The following is a 19,880-nucleotide window of genomic DNA, read 5'->3' on the forward strand; positions in this document are numbered from 1 at the left end:
AATATAACCATATATTTCCCACGCCAAAATAACGAGAGAAACAAAATGTTGAAAGTTCATCTATCCGGAGTTAATGTGGACAGTATCCAACTCTTAGAAGTGGGGGTAGATTCAATCATTATAAAATAATTAGTGGAATAATCTTGCTGCCAGGACCATTTTCCAACTACCTTGGGCTTATCTGCTCTGTGTGGTTACCTGATTGTCAGAATAGACCAGCAACCATTTCTTAAGTCAACACCAGGCAATGTCACTCTATACTTACCTCCTCCCATTGCAAATTTGACCTCTTGGAGTGGGATTTTTTTTTCCCCTGCAGTTTTAAAGCAGTCCATTTCCTCACATGGTATTTTGAATTGAATTGAATTGAATTGAATTTTATTATTTGTATGCCGCCCTTCTCCGGGAGGGACTCAGGGCGGCGAACAACTCAAAAGGGGGAAAAGGGGAACATAGAGCAGAATACAAATAATTAAAACAAACAAGAATCACACAACCACACAAGTCGAGAGGGGAGGGGAACTCATCAACCCCAGGCCTGCCGGCAAAGCCAGGTTTTGACGGCTTTTCGGAAGGCCTGGAGAGAGGTGAGGGTCCGGATCCCTGCGGGGAGTTCGTTCCAGAGGGCCGGAGCCGCCACAGAGAAGGCCCTCCCCCGGGTAGCAGCCAGGTGGCATTGGCTGGTAGACGGAACCCGGAGGAGGCCGACCCTGTGTGATCTAATGGGTCTTTGGGAGGTAATTGGCAGCAGGCGGTCTCTCAAGTACCCAGATCCAATACCATGAAGGGCTTTTGATTTTGATTGCTCCTGGCCATTCTACTTTCTTACAAGATAATCCCAGCAGTTCATTGATTAATTTAAAAAAAATAAGAATGCCCTCTGAACTAAATCAGGGATTGCTATAATCTCTAATATCTTCTAGTGTTACTTTTACCAGGAATGGTATTAAGCACAAAGGTTAGAATGCTTGCCTTCCGAATAGAAAGTCACTAGGTCAAAACCCAGAAGAAACCTAAAAATAACCTTGCTATTTTTCTTTGGGTTATGTTTCCCCCATGTTTTTATTTTTTAATAAATTCATGAGTACATCATTTCATTCTTTTTTTTTTAATTCACTGCAGCTCATGGGGAAAAATGTAATGTTTACTTAAAAGCAAATTTCTGCCAATTTTCAAAAAACCAGCCAATTAAAAGTTAAGTGTTATAATCATTGTGCTGTTACAGTAATCCCGACAGCTGTAAAACTCTAGAAAACATAAAGAGAACGGGGCAATAAAAAGGAATTTTACTTTTCGTTGATTGTTGTGCTTACACTTCAATGCTTTTAATTCTCACTATTCAATTCAATGATAGACATATATAAATATATATATATATGTCCTAGAAGACTTGTTCTCAGGAAGTACCATAAATTGATTGGTCACTGGCTTTCCTGAAAGAGAAAAGTGGGATGGAAGAGCAGCAGAAGAATTGTGGAGTAGGAGAACATAGCAACCTGCCAGCCAGGCTGAATTCCTTGCAAACTGCTGCCCAAGTGTTTCAATGTCTAGACCAGCTGTGCTGGCTGGGGGATTCTGGGAGTTGAAGTCCCCAGGACTTAAAGTCGCCAAGGTTGAGAAACACTGGTCTAGACAGCATGAGCACAGGACAGGAGCAATGGAATGGTTGCTCCTTATCCTGCAGTGTGGATAAGTCTGTAAGACATGCTGCTTTTTAGTTACAGTATTTCCTTCCTTCCTTCCTTCCTTCCTTCCTTCCTTCCTTCCTTCCTTCCTTCCTTCCTTCCTTTAGTGGAATGTCCTGAGGCTATTCAACCTGTGGACAAGCTAGAACTTGCTCCTGAATTCCAGACGGATGTTGAGAAAGAGAAGCAACTAATCAGAGAAGTAAGTTGGCCGTGTCCTCTGAACACTGGTACGGGAAGGAAATTCTACGCTGAAGTTTTCCTCAATCTGATCTTCCAGATAGGTTAATTCTCCCATAAGCCCTAGCCAGCAGGGCAGATTGAGAGCCATAAAGGTTTCCTAGTACAGATCACATGTGAACTGACTTTTAGGGAATAACAAAATCACCCGACAAGGGAAGCTGAATCATGAGGCTCTTCCCCTTTGAAAACACATATTTCAAATTGATTCATTAAAGAAGAGGGTGGGTGTGCGTGTGCATGAGGCTTCTACATGAGTTTGAAAGAAAGATGCTGCTACTTTAGGAGTTTCTCATTTTTGGGAGGAGCCTAAAGATTAAAGTGATGGTGTTAATAAAAGTTCCCTGGGAACAGTGGTGGGTTTCAAAAAATTGTTGGAACCTACTCTGTGGGTGTGGCCTCCTTTGTGGGAGTGGCTTGCCGGCCATGTGACCTGGTGGAAGTGGCTTGCCAGCCATGTGTGTTCCCTCTCTCTCTCTCTCTCTCTCTCTCTCTCTCTCTTTCTCTCTCTCTTTCCTTTCTTTTGTTTCTCTGTCCCTTTTTCCTTTTTTTCTTTCATCTCTCTCTCACTTTTTCTTTCTTTTTTTCTTTATTTCTTTCTTTCTTCCTTTCTTTCTCTTTCTCTTTCTCTTTCTCTTTCTCTCTCTCTCTCTCTGTGTGGTGGGTTTCAAAAATTTTTGGAACCTCTTCTGTAGGTGTGGCCTGCTTTCCGGGTCCACTGGTGGAACCTCTTCTAATCGATTCGGTAGATTTGACGAACCGATTCTACTGAACTGGTGCGAACTGGTAGGAACCCACCTCTGCCTGGGAAATATTTTCGGAAGATGGTCTCATAAGGTCCCAGAAGTTTTTCCCGAACCACTGAGATGCCAAAGAGAGTCTGACTCGAGATGAGGCTTGCAAAAAGAAGCAGATTTTATTTTTGGCCAAAAACAAGATACTGGGTGGGACTATATCAGAGGTGGGTTCCTACCAGTTCGCACCTATTCGGTAGAACCGGTTCGTCAAATCTACCGAACCGGTTAGAAGAGGTTCCACCAGTGGACCCGGAAAGCAGGCCACACCTACAGAAGAGCTTCCAAAATTTTTTGACTGGTCCTTGGATATGATTATTCTACACTATCATGCTCATATTTATAAAACTCAGTGCCTCTGTGAAAGGTAAGGATGACTACTGCGTTTGTGGTGCAATCAGAACATTGCGGGTGTTGAAGTTGTTTTAACGCAAACCAAAGATGCCTTTTAAAAAACAAGTTTACATCATATTCTTATGCATGCCAGTGCTGTGTGTGAGGTAATTTAAGGTGGTTCTGACAAGTGTCGTCGGCATCTTCATATCCAGTCACATGGGCGGCAAGCCACTCCCACCCCGTCACATGGGCGGCAAGCCACTCCCACCCCGTCACATGGGCAGCAAGCCACTCCCACAAAGGAGGCCACACCCACAGAGTAGGTTCGAACAATTTTTGAAACCCACCACTGAACTATATCTAGAACATAGAGATACAATGCATGTGAGGAATAGCCTTGGGGAGGGCATGGTGTGCTTTTATAACTTCAGAATACCTGTTCTGGCCCTCTGGCCCATGCCTTCCTTGTAACCCTGCATTGGCTGTGCAGCAAGGAACAGTGGGGTTGAGCGCTTAGCAGCAGAGGGACTGGATGCTAAGCAACCCCGCTTCTAGAGATATCCACCAGGTGTGGAGTGGTACAGAAAAACAAGCAGAAGTTACATCACTGGTAAAAACAAACGGCAAAGGCAATTATAATTCTGACAGGAGCAAAGCAATTCTTATAGAAGTGAAATAGCAAGTTATTATTATGTCCCTTCATTCTACCTATTCTACTATTATTATGTCCCTACAGCATTATCTCTGAAAACTGTCGTTCTTTAGATCCCAGCTATCTGTTTGTGAACTTCAAGATGTAGCATTTTGAGAAAACAATAGGCACAGCCAAGAAAGAAGGGGCTTCTGAAAGATTGTTCACTGTTTATTTTATTTTTTTGACCATTTTAACATAATTAAGGCATTGCTAGCTCTCTGTGGACATTGGCTGATGCTAGCTTTCTAGAAATAACTTATAATTTACAGCCCTGGAGAATCAAAGTGGCTTCCATCCAAAATTAACGAGGGCTAATCCCACTTAGCTTTCTGGGTTAGCCGAAACTGCATTTGCTGAGGCCACAAAACTGAGCTTCTATAAAATATTCCGCAAGTGAGCACCCACTAAATAAATTGTAATGCAAGCCTATAATTCCTGGCTGGGGAATTCTGGGAGTTGAAGTCTGCCAGGCTTAAAGTTGCCAAGGTTGGAGATCCCTGCCTGTTCTGGCCCCCTCCTCCGTCCAGTAACGAATGCCGAGACAAGCTTAAATGGAATGTCCTTTAATAACAAGACCAGAATCTCGGTGGCTGAAAGCCAAGCAAACAAACAGATAAGAACCTTGGCAGCAAGTCCGACAAACCTTGGCAGCAATTCAGACAATCTTTGGCAGCAATCCCGCCTGCCAAGTTAGTACGTTCTCTCTTTAGTCAATGCGTTGACTTCTGCAAGAAGGGCGTGTCACAAGCAGTCTTTTATATAGTCTGGAGAGGAGCCTAATGACCACCAGCTGAGCGCAATTACCCCTGTAATTGCGTAATTGTTCCTGACGCCGAGTAGCTCTTCGATGGCGTGCATCCAGGAACAACTCACTGCTGGCTTCTGGATCACACTCCCTTGTCTCCTCCCCACTGGTCCAAGGCTCAGGTGCCTTCTGGTGGCCAATCAGTCTCTCTGCGCCCTGCTCGGAGTCGGAACCCTGTCCAGGGTCCTCCACATCCTCCAGAGCCGACTCATAGGGCCCCTCGCTGTCGAGGTCTAGTGGCAGCTCCAATGGCTCCTGCTGGGCCACAACACCTGCCCTAGAAGGCAAGGTAGTCTAGAAGGTTTTTTTAATTATTTATTTTAATTAAATTTACAGTATAGGCCACCCATCCCTTTCTACAAAGCGACTCTGGGTGATTTAAAGATGCATTATAATAGATTGCCTTGGCTGATTTTCCTGACATTTTCAGGAGTATGAGGAGAAGCTGGCCCAGCTGAAGGCGGAATATGAAGCTGAACAAGAGTCTCGTTTTCGGCTCGAAGAAGACATTAGCGCCTTGAGGAATGCTTATGATCTGAAGTTCCACCCTTTGGAAGAAAGTGTCAGGGGAGAAGTGGGTACAAGTGGAACAGGTACATGTGAAAGGTTCTTTGGGTCTTATAAGATTGTAGGTAAGATGGGGATCCAAAACTTGATTCTGGTTGCAGAATGTAACCTGATTATAATAATTATAATATCATAATTAAAATGTAAATTGTTCTTAGTTAGAAAATATGCATACTTACTTATTACATGCCTTGATCAAGGCACAGTACCAATCCAAAGAAAAACAAAATAGTTACAAAACTGCAACCATTAAAATCAGTTAATAACCTAACAACCAACCAGTCAAATCAATATTTAGAATTAAAACAAATGTAACAACCGTACATATTAAAAGAATGTCCCAAAATATTCCAGAACATGTGTGCATCCATGATTAATATAAACCTAACAATAACCTGGAAAGTACTCATATTACTCTGAGCAGGGTAAAATAACCAAGCTCTATGCTAATCTACTAGTCAAATAAAAAGGGTCTTTAAAAACATAACATTTGGAGAGATGAAGAGGTGTTCTGCCCCGGGCAACAAGGTTCTGCTTGGGTAGGAATATCTTTCAGACCACGTTTATTATCAGGCATCCTTAATAGCAAAACTTACAGTTCAGTGTTAAGATTCTTCTGACTTTCCATGATCTGTCCCATCACGTAGTGTAAAAAGATGATGATTTTATCCCCATGCTGAGTGGAGATGTAGAATGCTGCTATTCCGGTTCACAAAAGCAATTGAACTACCTGGCTATAAACTTTGCATGTGGGCAAGATGCCCCGGTGGCCAATCATAAACAGAGATGAGATCACATGTCATGGAACTACATTTCCCATAAGGCAGTCTCTGTCTGCATTTCCCATGAGGTAGTTTCTTAAAGGAGACAGTTCTACATGGCGCTACCCTTGAAAAGCATTCAGAGACTGCAACTAGTCCAGAATGCAGCCGCACTAACGATATTGGGTGTACCTAGGTACATCCATGTCACACCTATCCTCCGCGAGCTGCACTGGCTACCCATGGTTCTCCAGATGCAATTCAAGGTGTTGGTTATTACCTTTAAAGCCCTACATGGCTTAGGACCAGCATACCTGTGAGACTGCCACATTCTTCCCAAAGGCTGGTAAGATCCCACAGAGTTGGCCTCCTTCAGATGCCGTCAGCCAGACAATGTCGGCTGGCAGCTCCCCGGAGGAGAGCCTTCTCTGTGGCTGCTCCGACCCTTTGGAATGAGCTACCCCCAGAAATCCGGACCTCACCCACTCTCATGGCCTTCAGAAAAGCTGTCAAGACCTGGCTTTTCCGGCAGGCCTGGGGCTGTTGACCTCATTGTTGAGGTCCAGCCCCGACTGAAATGAATGTATTTGTGTTGCTTTTAACCTGTCTTATTTTATTTTTATTTTCTTTTATTTCCTTTCTTTCCCCTTTTGTAAGCCGCCTGGAGTCCTCCGGGATTGGGCAGCCTATAAACTTAAACTTAATTAAACTTAAACTTAATTCCTACACTAGCTATATACTGCTAGGGCGGTACAGAAGGTGAGAGTTGATTTCTAGATTTTCAGGCTTGAGACCTGAAATCCCAGAGACTAGAGATTGCAATCCTAAAAGTAAAAGACAACCTTGCCCCCAGGGAACACAAAAAACTAGCAGGAGAAAACAAGGCAGACAAATACAGAATTATGAATTGGGGGGGGGGGATTTGATTGCAAGCACCCATAATTTGAACTAGACTCTGACTCATGAAGGGGGCCAGTGAAGAACCTTGTGATGGAACAAAACACAGGAAGAGCATGAAAACCTCAGGCAGCCTGAACAACACTGCTGTGGACCAAAGTCAGGGATGGAAAGAGGAACTGAGAACCCCTATCAGGACACTACTTTAGTAATTTTAGATTGAAACACCCCAAACAGATGTAAATAAAGTCGCAGTATCTTCTGTTGAGCTTCTCTTGCATCCTATGAATATTATGAAATGAAAATTTGCAACTGTTTTACTGTAAGATCAGTAAATGGGTGTAAAGTCATCTGTCAATGCGCAGAGGAAGCTAGAGAATTATCCCGAGACAAACAGGGAAATAACGGAGAAGGAGAAGGGTAATGAAGCCGTAACTCAGCTGTCTTAGCAATAGCAATAGCAATTAGACTTATATACCGCTTCATAGGGCTTTCAGCCCTCTCTAAGCGGTTTACAGAGTCAGCATATTGCCCCCAACAACAATCTGGGTCCTCATTTTACCCACCTCGGAAGGAGGGAAGGCTGAGTCAACCTTGAGCCGGTGAGATTTGAGCCACCGAACTGCAGATAGCAGTCAGCTGAAGTGGCCTGCAGTACTGCACTCTAACCACTGCTCCACCTCGGTCTTATGTCTTGTCCCATTCAGCCCGAGACAATAAGACATCCAAGGCAAAACTTCCATAAACATTCTGTCATGTCTTGCCAGCAGAGATTACAAAAGACTGCTAGACTTAAAGTATCATCATCATCATCATAGTAGTAGTAGTCATATTGAAAATCCTAATCATAAATCAAGGCACTTAAGGAAGATTATAAAGGGGAAAGAAGGGACTGCAAAGCTTCTCAGAATTTTAATGACGGAGGATCTGCTGAATAACATTGAACATTCCAGGAAATTAGATTTTTTTTGGTGGTGTGGGGTGGTGTGTGTATGTGTGTGTGTGTGTGTGAGAGAGAGAGAGAGAGAGACAGACAGAAAGAAAGAAAGAAAGACAGGAGAGAGAGGGGGGGGGGGAGAGACTTTGCCTTCTTCCTGACTAGCAAAACTCCATAATACATTATGTCTAATATTTTAATATCTGTTCAAAAGTGCCAGAGAAAATTGATAGGGTCAATGTTGTCTTGAGGTACGGCAAAACTCTTTATCCTGGACAATGAATGGTAAGCTTATGCACATGTGTGCTACAGCCCCCCTCCCCAGCAGATTCCCTGTCATATTGCAGAAGCAGATTATGCTACCATCTTCTTGATTTTACTGATTGCAGCTGCCATCTGCTAACACCCAAGTACTGCCTTTGCCAGCCGGGGAACATTCTCCCTGCCAACAGGAAGGTGATTAGCTGAACTCATTGGCGCAATAAACCCAATGCCCTTCCTCAGATTTTAGACTGTGTTCTGGGGAGATCCAGTGGGGGTTTTTCTTGCTTTGGCTTTCGGAAGAGATGAACAGTGCAGTGTTGGAGTAACCCGTTGCTCCGGTTAATTTTTTTTACTTCTTTACTACTGGGATCTTGTGAATTAAGACCATTCAGATTGAAGTGCTGATGCCTAAATGGCACCAGCCACGACTTTATTTATTTTATTATTTATTAATAAAATTTATATGCCACCCAATCCCGAAGGACTCCGGGATCCCGAAGGACTCTTAGTTTTTATCCTCATTCCTAGAGAACCTGTGGCAACTGATGTTTTGCAGGAGTTATAGGTTAAATTAGACTGCGCATAAATGAAACAAAATGTTTAAAAATCATGATATTTATGTAGGTAATTACCAAGCACTCTACATGGGGCAGCCCTTGAAGAGCATTCGGAGACTTCAGCTTGTCCAGAATGCAGCCGTGCGAGCGATTGTGGGTGCACCTCGGTACACCCACATTACACCTATTCTCCGCGAGCTGCACTGGCTGCCTGTTGGGCTCCGGACGCGCTTCAAGGTGCTAGTCGTTATTTTTAAAGCCCTACATGGTATCAGACCTGGGTACTTGAGAGACCGCCTCCTGCCAATTACCTCCCATAGACCCATTAGATCACACAGATTAGGCCTCCTCCGGATTCCATCAACTAGCCAGTGTCGACTGTCGACCCCCCCGGGGGAGGGCCTTCTCTGTGGCTGCTCCGGCCCTCTGGAACGATCTCCCCATGGAGATCCGGACCCTCACCACCCTCCAGGCTTTCCGCAAAGCCGTTAAAACCTGGCTGTTCCGGCAGGCCTGGGGCTGATGATAGTTCCCAGCCCCACTTGAATTGTTGCGGCTGTTGACGAGTTTTTAATTTGTTTTTTTGTATTTGTCTTGTCTTCTTGTTTTTTGTACTTCCCCTTTCCCTATTTAGTTTGTTAGCCGCCCTGAGTCCCCTCGGGGAATAGGGCGGCATACAAGTTTAATAAAACTAAACTAAGCTAAACTAAAGTAACCACAATATCTTTACAGTCCCCAAGGCAGGAGTGTCAAAATCACGGCCTGCAGGGCGGATGGATGCATAATGCGTTGGCTACGCCCACCCTGGTTTAGTGAAGGGGGGGGGGGGAAGTCACTATACGTCACTTGACAACGATGTGACAATGCAAGTTTGACACCCCTGCCCCAAGGCATCCCAGAGCCGAGGTGGCACAGTGGTTAGGGTGCAGTACTGCAGGCCACTTCAGCTGACTGTTATCTGCAGTTCAGCGGTTCTAATCTCACCGGCTCAAGGTTGACTCAGCCTTCCATCCTTCCAAGGTGGGTAAAATGTGGACCCGGATTGTTGGGGGCAATATGCTGACTCTGTAAACCGCTTAGAGAGGGTTGAAAGCCCTATGAAGCGGTATATAAGTCTAACTCCTATTGCTATTGCTAATATTTGGAAAATGAAAGTTAAAAAATTTGACCCAGCCTAGACTGCCCAAATAAGCTGGAAGTGCTGCTTCTTTGAGTGATTGAAGCTCCCAAACTTTGATCAAAGGCACTCATATAAAGCATATTACAACGTTTTATAAGTCACCTGGATATAACCAGGATAGACTCTGGAAAGGTGATCCAGTGAATCGGTGAGAGTTGTTAAACAATTATCACCCTTTGTCTCTTCATAGAGACTTCAAAGCAATGAGGAGGCCCCGAATGTTTGCCTGGCCCTTCAGGAAGCTTAGATGTTTTTTTAAAAATGCCTCTCCAAATAAATTCCAACCACAAAGGGTTAACAGAGCTTTCTCCTAATGTCTTTCTTATTTTATCTCCATCTTCTGTTTGTCCTAGAAATGACAGTGTCAGCTGAAGCTCTCTGTGATCAAGTTCCTTCACCCTTCATCCCTGTCGCAGATACTGAATTGTCAGCTAAGGTAGTATTCTGCCTGATGGAACTCTGTGTCCTCGTTATAAAGCTATGCTGGCTGGGGGATTCTGGGAGTTGAAGTCCACAGGACTTAAAGTCACCAAGGTTGAGAAACACTGTACTAGTAGCTCTGAACTGACCTAGTTGGCAGAGAGGGAAGATGTGTGTGTCATACATGTCCTCTATGTCGTACATGGCGTCCCGCCTCTATGTCAGACATAGCGCCGGGGTGGCCGGGCGGCTTTTGCCCGCTTGCCTCACCAGCCATAAACCTCACCGCACGTCATTGATTGCATATGTAGGAGGGGAGGGACATGGGTGTTACACATCTTGAAAATGCTCCATCTTAGTCTGATTCCGATTACACGAGCGTTGTGAGGTCAACAGCTGGATGGCTTTTCGGTTTGGAGCATCTTCAACAAACGTAGATTAGATTATTTGCTCTTCCTTTCCCCCTGCATGGGTAGGGCTGACGTCTGACAACATCAAAACCAAAGATAATAGCAGTGGTGGGATTCAGCAACTTTCAGTAACTTTCTAAGCAGTTGGGAGAACCGGTTGTTGGAAGAAATCTCCTTTTGTTTTTTCCCCATTTTACAGGGCTAATCCTGTAAGGAAGGCAGGAAGGAAACATTCTGGTGTTGTTTCTAGCCTCATCTTTATTTATTTTTTCGCATAGAAAATTTTTTTATTTTCCATTTTCCATTTTCATAGCATATAATCACATGTATACTATTACATAGTCAATATCATGTTGTATTATTAAGTAATTACATCAATTCATCTTACCATCAACTACCAAAGGGGGAAAAAAACCAGTTATTGGCTCTTCTGCTCTCCATACACCATATTTATACCTTAACCGACACTTTCTTCCCCCTCTCTCCTCCCTCTTTCTACATCCTTTCTTCCCTCCATCGTTTTCTACTCTACTTCCCCTTCCTTTCTCCTTCTCCTCTCTCCCCTTACCACTCCTCCTTATACACCTCATCTTCCCCCTTCACCCTCTCTACTATCCCTCTCTTCCTATCTTTCTTCTCTCCTCTGCTTCCCACTCTTCCTCTAATTCACTTGATGTATTTCAGCTTCTGAGCAAACTCCCTTTTGTGTTGATGGTATTTATAATTCCATTTCAATATACATAAAAAAATAGCAGTATACATGTACAATCATAATACCTTAAAATCCAACACCCCTCCTCCAACTTAGTAAACTCCGCTCCCTCCCACCCTCCCACCCCAACCCCCCAACCTTCCCCCCCCCTGACTTCCCAGAACCAATACAAGGTATAAATCTTTAACAAAAACAGTTTAAGATATACTTAAAGAGAAAGTAGAAAATTAATAACGTCTTTGAATTGAGCTTAGCTCCTCCTTGCTAGGCCAAATATAAACTATTTGTATCATTTCTGATCTTAATCATAAGCTATCTGAAATTTCCTAGACCCATATTTATTTTGAATATAGTCAATCCATTTTTTTCCAGCCTCATCTTTATTGCCCTGCTTACAGAAACTGCCTCTCCGGTTAACCCTTATGACATTGTAACAGCTAAGGCGAAGCGCCCATCGACCTGAGTGACATTGAGTTGGCCACACCCACCCAGTCACATGACCACTGAGCCCCACCTACCCAGCTGGTCATTAGGGCAGCGGACCGGTTGTTAAATTGTTTGAATCTCACCACTGGATGATAGGAAGCAGCTGCGGTATGCTCCAATCAGCTTTGACTTTTAGACTTAATTCTACAAATTTAGCCCACCTTGATTTATTCTGCCCCATTTTCCTTTAGGAGGCATGTAAGTACAGATTTCTGCCAACCAGACCTAATGTATATCGCTCCCACAACCGTGTTCTTTTGTGCTCAGGAGTCCAATATGGAGGAGTCACCTGCTCTTCCAGTGGACCAGCAAGTGAGGAAAGTTTTTCGACCAGACACACCTGGGCCTGGGACTGATGTAGCTGAAGACATTCTTATACCTATAAACCAGCAGGAAGTACTTGCCAGGTCAGTAACTGAGAAGACAGACAGAGACAAAGGAATGGGGTTTATGAATGCCTCTTGTTGCTATTTAAAGGAAAACAATTCAGCTTTTTAAAAAAAAACCACTATATTTTTCACAGTGAAAATAAATGAGACAAATCGGGTCAAATTAGACTCCTCACCCTAACTATACCTAGGCTTGATTAGTCTGAAGTTGTGGGATATTTGAATTTGGTATCTTCTTCCCGATCTCTCCCTTACTGTCTCTAGGTACGTATTTAGTGTTCTAACTTGGAATTAGATGTTCTAGACTGAAATCAGTGTTGGGCAGAAGAGATGCAACTGAGAGCCGAGGTGGCGCAGTGGTTAAATGCAGCACTGCAGGCTACTTCAGCTGACTGCAGTTCAGCAGTTTGGCTGTTCAAATCTCACCGGCTCAGGGTTGACTCAGCCTTCCATCCTTCCGAGTTGGGTGAAATGAGGACCCGGATTGTTGTTGGGGGCAATATGCTGACTCTGTAAACCGCTTAGAGAGGGCTGAAAGCCCTATGAAGCGGTATATAAGTCTAACTGCTATTGCTATAAAGGAAAACAATTCAGCTTTAAAAAAAAAAACTTTAAAAAATTTTTCACAGTGAAAATAAATGAGACAAATTGGGTCAAATTAGAGTCCTTACCCTAACTGTACCTAGGCTTGATTAGTCTGAAGTTTTGTGATATTTGAATTTGGTATCTTCTTCCCGATCTCTCCCTTACTGTCTCTAGGTACGTATTTAGTGTTCTAACTTGGAATTAGATGTTCTAGACTGCAATCAGTGTTGGGCAGAAGAGATGCAACTGGTTAGAGAATATGGAATAAAAGTTGTTGCTGGCTATCAGCTTGGCTGTTTCCAAGATGGGTTGGATCAGTTCAGGGAAGTCATGGAAATAAAATGGTTATTTGACTTGATGGCAGCATGCCTGCCCCTTGAAGGCCATCTGTTGACCTATGGTTCCTTTGTGCAGTTGGCTGGCCATTGTAAAAGCAGGTTGCTGGACTGCATTTAACCACTGAGCCAAGGTGGCGCAGTGGTTAAATGCAGCACTGCAGGCTACTGCTAGATCAGCAGGTCAGCGGTTCAAATCTCACCGGCTCAGGGTTGACTCAGCCTTCCATCCTTCCGAGGTGGGTAAAATAAGGAGCCGGATGGTTGTTGGGGGCAATATGCTGACTCTCTGTAAACCGCTTAGAGAGGCCTGAAAGGCCTATGAAGCGGTATATAAGTCTACTGCTATTGCTATTGCTATAGATAGGCCAGGCATCCAATCCAGCACAGTGTTGCTTAGGTACTTACGTTCTCAGGAAAAAATTAAGGACCCTCCAATTGGCCTCGGTTTGCAATGCATGAGGCACCCAAGTACATGAGGCAGACCTCTTTTGCTTTGGAGTTGGGGAACGCTCTCTTGCAGATTGTCTCTGTAAATCTAGGATGTTTCTGAACATTGACTGAAGAAAACTTACATTCTAGTTACAGTTCAGCTTGTCTTGGGGTCCTGGCATACATATCTATTGTGGTGGAGCAGGAGCCATTGGAGCTGCCACCAAACTCCGACAGCGAGGGGCCCTATGAGTCGGCTCTGGAGGATGTGAAGGACCCTGGACAGGGTTCCAACTCCGAGCAGGGCGCAGAGAGGCTGGTTGGCCACCAGGAGGCGCCTGAGCCTTGGACCAGTGGGGAGGAGACTGATTGCAATAACCTCCTGTAATTGCGTAATTGTTCCTAACACCTATTAGCTCTTCGATGGCGTGCATCCAGGAACAACTCACTACTGGCCTCCGGCTCACTCTCCCTTGTCTCCTCCCCACTAGTCCAAGGCTCAGTTGCCTCCTGGTTGCCAACCAGCCTCTCTGCGTCCTGCTTGGAGTCGGAACCCTGTCGAGGGTCCTCCACATCCTCCAGAGCCGACTCGCAGGGGCCCTCGCTGTCGGAGTCTGGTGGCAGCTCCAACGGCTCCTGCTGGGCCACAACACATCTCCATGATGTTCATTTTTTTTCTCAGCCTATGAGTGAGAAATCATTCTTAGCTGCACTAGTGCTAAAGCAGAGTCCCCCCTTATTTTGCCACCCCCCAAGGGCAGCCCCGCAATGTGTAAACCCATTATACTTTTAGGTGACTGTAGTGATTTGAACAAGCAGCGTTGAAAGCAGGATAAGGCAAAAGATCCCGTCAATTTCATGTCAGTATAATTTTCTGCCGACTCGAAGATGAATGGGTAGCACTTAACTCTGCCTTGCTGAAATGCTCTTAACTGGTGTGGTACTTCATTCACTTCCAAACTATCCATTTGGAGTTGCTGAAATATTTTGCGGTCTCAAGATCAGTAACAAAAGTCACTGACATGACAAAACAGCTTGCCTGCCCTGTTCAACTTTTTTTCTGCAGCAGGTGGTCCAGTCTTAGTGGGCTTTTCCATCGTGTAGCACAGAGGCCGCAGACTTCAGGGGTTCTCAACAGGCCCTTCATGGTGGAAGGATCCCCGAGTTTAGAAAGGGTTTTAAAAGACGTGCCTAAAGTTCGTGACCTGACAAATGTGTGCACGACAAAAGCGCGGCGAGAAAACCGCAATGTCGAAATCACGCCCACAACAGCGCGCCCACAACAGCACGCCGACAAAAGCGCGATTAGGGTTAAGGTAAGGGTTAGGGTTAGGGTTAGGGTTAGGTTTAGGTTCAGGGTTAGGTTTAGGTTCAGGGTTAGGTTTAGGGTTAGGTTTAGGGTTAGGTTCAGGGTTAGGTTTAGGTTCAGGGTTAGGTTTAGGGTTAGGTTTAGGGTTAGGTTCAGGGTTAGGTTTAGGGTTAGGTTCAGGGTTAGGGTTAGGGTTAGGGTTAGGGTTAGGTTCAGAGTTAGGTTTAGGGTTAGGTTTAGGTTTAGGGTTAGGGTTAGGGTTAGGGTTAGGTTCAGAGTTAGGTTCAGAGTTAGGGTTAGGTTTAGTTAGGGTTAGGTTCAGGGTTAGGTTTAGGGTTAGGTTCAGGGTTAGGGTTAGGGTTAGGGTTAGGGTTAGGTTTAGGGTTAGGTTCAGAGTTAGGTTCAGAGTTAAGTTTAGGGTTAGGTTTAGGGTTAGGTTCAGGGTTAGGGTTAGGGTTAGGGTTATTACCTTGTTTTCGCGTTGTTTGTTGATGGCACGCTTTTGTTGGCGCGCTGTTGTGGCCCGCTGTTGTGGGCGCGATTTTGACATCACGGTTTTCTCGCCACGGTTTTGTCGGTGTGCTTTTATCGTGCACGCATTTGTCGGTGAACCCCTAAAGTTAAGATGACTCTCTGGCCTCTTAGACTGCAGATGCTAGAGCAACAGGTGGTTGGCGGAGAACAGGCCAAGAACAAAGACCTGAAGGAGAAGCATACACGTCGGAAGAAGATTGCGGATGAGCGGAAGCAGCAGCTCCTGGAAGCTCTGCAGAAATCAGATGAGGACAGCAGCGACTGGGTCCTGCTCAACGTCTACGACTCTATCCAGGAGGAAGTGCGAGCCAAAAGTCGATTGCTGGAAAAGATAAAGGAAAAGGTGATCTATGCTTTTATTTATTTCCAGTCCGTTTCGAGTATGAAATGGCCGGAGGTGCACAAGTTTAAGAAGTTTCTTTTTTAAGCACTGGTTTTCAACACATAGGTCAGGACCCAGACACTGACTTGGTCATAAATCGAGGACTGATCCATGTGTTGGATCCTGATCCATGATCCATGTGTTGGGCTACACCAGTTTCACTGTCATGCTTCTTTATTTAGGCGGTTCCACCACAAAACCGCGTTCGACTAAAGTGCGCTCGACGAAACCGCGTAGCTGACGTCGTCACAGCGCGACGAAAAAAGCACGCTGTGAACGCTAAAGCTAAAGTTAACCCCTAAACCTAAACCTAACCCCCCTAAACCTAACCCTAAACCTAACCCGAAACCTAACCCGAAACCTAACCCGAAACCTAACCCGAAACCTAACCCGAAACCTAACCCTTAACCTAACGCTAAACCTAACCCTAACCCTTAACCTAACCCTAACCCTAAACCTAACCCTTACCTTAACTTGAATCGGCTTGCTTTCAAAGCGCTTTTTAAAGCGCCCTTTTTTCTCTGCGGTCGCTGTTGTCACGCTGCTGATGACGTCAGCGATGCGGTTTAATCGGGCGCGCTTTAGTGGAGCGCGGTTTTGTCGTGCCACGTATTTAGGCTGATTAAGAAGCATTATGCTTTTTTTGTGTATCTCCATATGTTCCTGATTTAGATAATTGGTATGAAGATGCTGTTAGTATTATATTCGGGTGCTTATCTTTTGGCTTTTTACATGATGCCGCATGCCCGTTGCCTTACCCAGAGTGGGACATACCGTATATTAAATTGATTATAAAACATCTACTATGCTTTTACCCAACAATTCTCTCCTTCCCAGCTGCGGGTGGCTGAGACTGAAATCAAAGATCTACAGTCAGAGTTTGAGCTGGAAAGGATTGATTACCTGGCCACCATCCGCCGCCAGGAGCGAGAACTCCTGCTCTTCCAGCAGCTCCTGGACCAAGTGCAGCCCCTCATACGACGGGACTGCACTTATAGCAATTTTGATAAAATCAAGCGGGAGTCCACCTGGGATGAGGAATCAAGCTGCTGGAAGATCCCAGAGCCTGTCACTCAGAAGACCAGCCTCCCTGCAGGTAAGAGAAGCTCCAGGCACTACAGCAGAGGTGGGTTCCTACCAGTTCGCACCTATTCGGTAGAACCGGTTCATCAAATCTACCGAACCGGTTAGAAGAGGTTCCACCAGTGGACCCGGGAAGCAGGCCACACCTACAGAAGAGGTTCCAGAATTTTTTGAAACCCACCACTGGTCCTTGGATATGATTATTCTACACTATCATGCTCCTATTTATAAAACTCAGTGCCTCTGTGAAAGGTAAGGATGACTGCTGCGTTTGTGGTGCAATCAGAACATTGCGTGTGTTGAAGTTGTTTTAACGCAAACCAAAGATGCCTTTTAAAAAACAAGTTTACATCCTATTCTTATGCATGCCAGTGCTGTGTGTGAGGTAATTTAAGGTGGTTCTGACAAGTGTCGTCGTCATCTTCATATCCGGTCACATGGTTTGGTTTGGTTTGGTTTAATTTATTTGTGTGCCGCCCTTTTCCCTGAAGGGACTCAGGGCAGCTCACAACTCAAAAAGAGAGGGGAAATACAAACAGAGTTACAAAAACATAGAAACCATACATAGTTAAAAGCACAACAATCATACCATTCGAAGTGGGGCAGCGAGTCTTTAGCCCCAGGCCTGTCGGAACAGCCAGGTTTTAAGGGCTATGCGGAAGGCCTGGAGGGTGGTGATGGTACGAATCTCCACGGGGAGTTCGTTCCAGAGGGTCGGAGCAGCCACAGAGAAGGCTCTCCTCCGGGGAGAGTTCCTAACTTTACAACTGCAGTGATTTACTTAACAATTGTGGCAAGAAAGGTGGGCGGCAAGCCACTCCCATCAGGTCACATGAGCTGCAAGCCACTCCCACAAAGGAGGTCACACCCACAGAGTAGGTTTGAACAATTTTTGAAACCCACCACTGCACTACAGTGTAATCATCTGGATAGAATTGCTCCAGACTCTCAACTCAGGCAAGAAAAAATTCTCTAGACTAGGCAAATGCATTCCACCAACTTCCTAGACTAATTCATGTAGTACAAGTGGTCCTCAACCATTCATTTAATTGTTCAATTCATTGAATGACCATCTGCAGTTACAAACGGCACTGAAGAAAGTGATTTAACAACCATTTTTCACACTTGTGACCATTTCAGCATCTCCAGCATCTCTGGGCGGCATACAAATCTATTAAAAGTTGAAAGTTGAAAAAAGTCCATGGTCAAAATTCAGAGGATTGGCAATTGACTCATATTTATGACAGTTGAGGTGCCCCAGGGTCATGTACGCACCATTTGCGACCTTCCGACAAACAAAGTCGGTGGGGAAGTCAGATTCACTTAACGACTGTGTTCCTAACTTAACAACTGCAGTGATTTACTTAACAATTGTGGCAAGAGAGGTCACAACGGGGCAAAAGTCACTTAAGAAATGTCTCCCTTTACAACAGAAATTTTGGGGTCCAATTGTGATAATAAATCGAGGACTACCTACATGCTAATCCCAAATATGAACTGTTGGTTTGGTTTACTGGATGAATGTAGCAATTAAAGATTGTAAACGGTCATTTAGGTCAACCTAGACAAGTAGGATTTATTCAAATAATAATAATAATAATTAAAAAATAAGCCAGGAACTGGAATGAAACAAAACTGGAAATCTGTCAAAGCAAGAGGGATTAGAATTAGGAGAGCCTTTAGTGTAGTTTAGCATTTGTATTTTATTCGCCATATGCTTATGTGTAAGTATAGTTAAAGTCCTATTTTTATAATTCAGCAAGTGGCACTCTCTATTTTTTATGTATCCACCCATCGGCCCATCCAGTTTAAAGTCTGCCTGACTGCCAAGACTGGGTGACTTGGAATTAAAAGTAAGGAAAAAAACAACAACACGAGATCATGGGTTGTTGTCATATAACTCTTTGTGTAGGTGTGGCGATCACCCATAGCCCAGTGCATAACAGAGCATGCGCAGCCACGCTGAACCACATAGGAAAAAACAAACTCCTAAAGAACATCCTGATAGTACTCCATAACATCCTGATAGTACAACATAACATCCTGATAGTTCACTCTAGATGTGCCTTACCCAACGACGCCCAGGATTTGACCATATATAGACAGAACTTCCCTGAGCAGTAGATTAGCAATTGTAGTTTGACAGGCTATCTTAAATCACATGCTGATTGCTCCTCCTGCCTTTGTCTCATCTCAATAAAAGGGGCTGCCCAGGTCCAATCTGGGTCGCTCCATCCCGAGAAAACTCGTGTCCATGTCTTTTCTCCACATTGGCCTCATGGACGAACCACGGGTACATCACAATGGGTGGCCCAAAGATAACAGATAAAGCACACTTCCCAATCCAACACTCCATCCCAAAGCCTAGAATAGCCTTTAATAGCTTCCTGGGCATTCAGAAAATCCCTGCCATTGCCTGCATTGTCATTTACAAGAAGGCAAACTAAAGAATGTGCTCTCTTCTCCAGCCCCATAGGGCCCATATCACGATGTCCCACGACTTCTGTTCTGGAAGACCATTTCCAAAACCTCAGATTGTCCTTTGGGAACACAGATCTGTTCTTAGAAACAGAAAATGGTGCTTTGCTTTGCAGCATTTTAAAGTTTGTGTAATGCTAAAACATTCTAAAGCCATTCAAAGGGTAAACAGGAGCATGTGTGTGTCAGTGGTGGGTTTCAAATTTTTTTAGAACCTCTTCTGTAGGTGTGGCCTGCTTTGTGGGAGTGGCTTGCCAGCCAGGTGACCGGGTGGGAGTGGCTTGCCAGCCAGGTGACTGGGTGGGAGTGGCTTGGGAGACATGTGACTGGGTGGGAGTGGCTTGGGAGACATGTAGCTGGGTGGGCATGGCCAACTTGTAAAGTGTGGTGAAACTCACTGAACAACACTCTTGCTTAGCAACCAAAATGTTGGCTTGGGAACTCTGGCATTGAAGTGTGCAAAGCTGTCAAGTTACAAGACCCTTGCACCCCTAACCCTTTAGAAAAAAAAACCTAGGGGTGTCCAAACTTAACAGCTTTAAGACTTGTGGACTTCAACTCCCAGAATTCCTCCTCCAGGCATGTTGGCTCAGAAACTCTGGCATTTG

The 19,880-nt window shown here is 44.7% G+C and overlaps 1 protein-coding gene across 1 annotated transcript in view; it reads left to right on the forward strand.

The window, feature by feature from the left end:
• The window catches only part of KIF17 (kinesin family member 17), a 40,341-nt gene that overhangs the window by 13,230 nt on the left and 7,231 nt on the right, over window positions 1-19,880 (forward strand). Inside the window, exons 6-11 of the mRNA XM_032211298.1 lie at window positions 1,793-1,887; window positions 4,985-5,132; window positions 10,071-10,153; window positions 12,013-12,152; window positions 15,441-15,672; window positions 16,549-16,807. Of these exons, the coding sequence (XP_032067189.1) occupies window positions 1,793-1,887; window positions 4,985-5,132; window positions 10,071-10,153; window positions 12,013-12,152; window positions 15,441-15,672; window positions 16,549-16,807 (957 nt within the window). The remainder of the gene's footprint in view (window positions 1-1,792; window positions 1,888-4,984; window positions 5,133-10,070; window positions 10,154-12,012; window positions 12,153-15,440; window positions 15,673-16,548; window positions 16,808-19,880) is intronic.

This window comes from Thamnophis elegans, chromosome 2 (assembly GCF_009769535.1).
Source record: "Thamnophis elegans isolate rThaEle1 chromosome 2, rThaEle1.pri, whole genome shotgun sequence".
Classification (NCBI taxonomy): domain Eukaryota; kingdom Metazoa; phylum Chordata; class Lepidosauria; order Squamata; family Colubridae; genus Thamnophis; species Thamnophis elegans.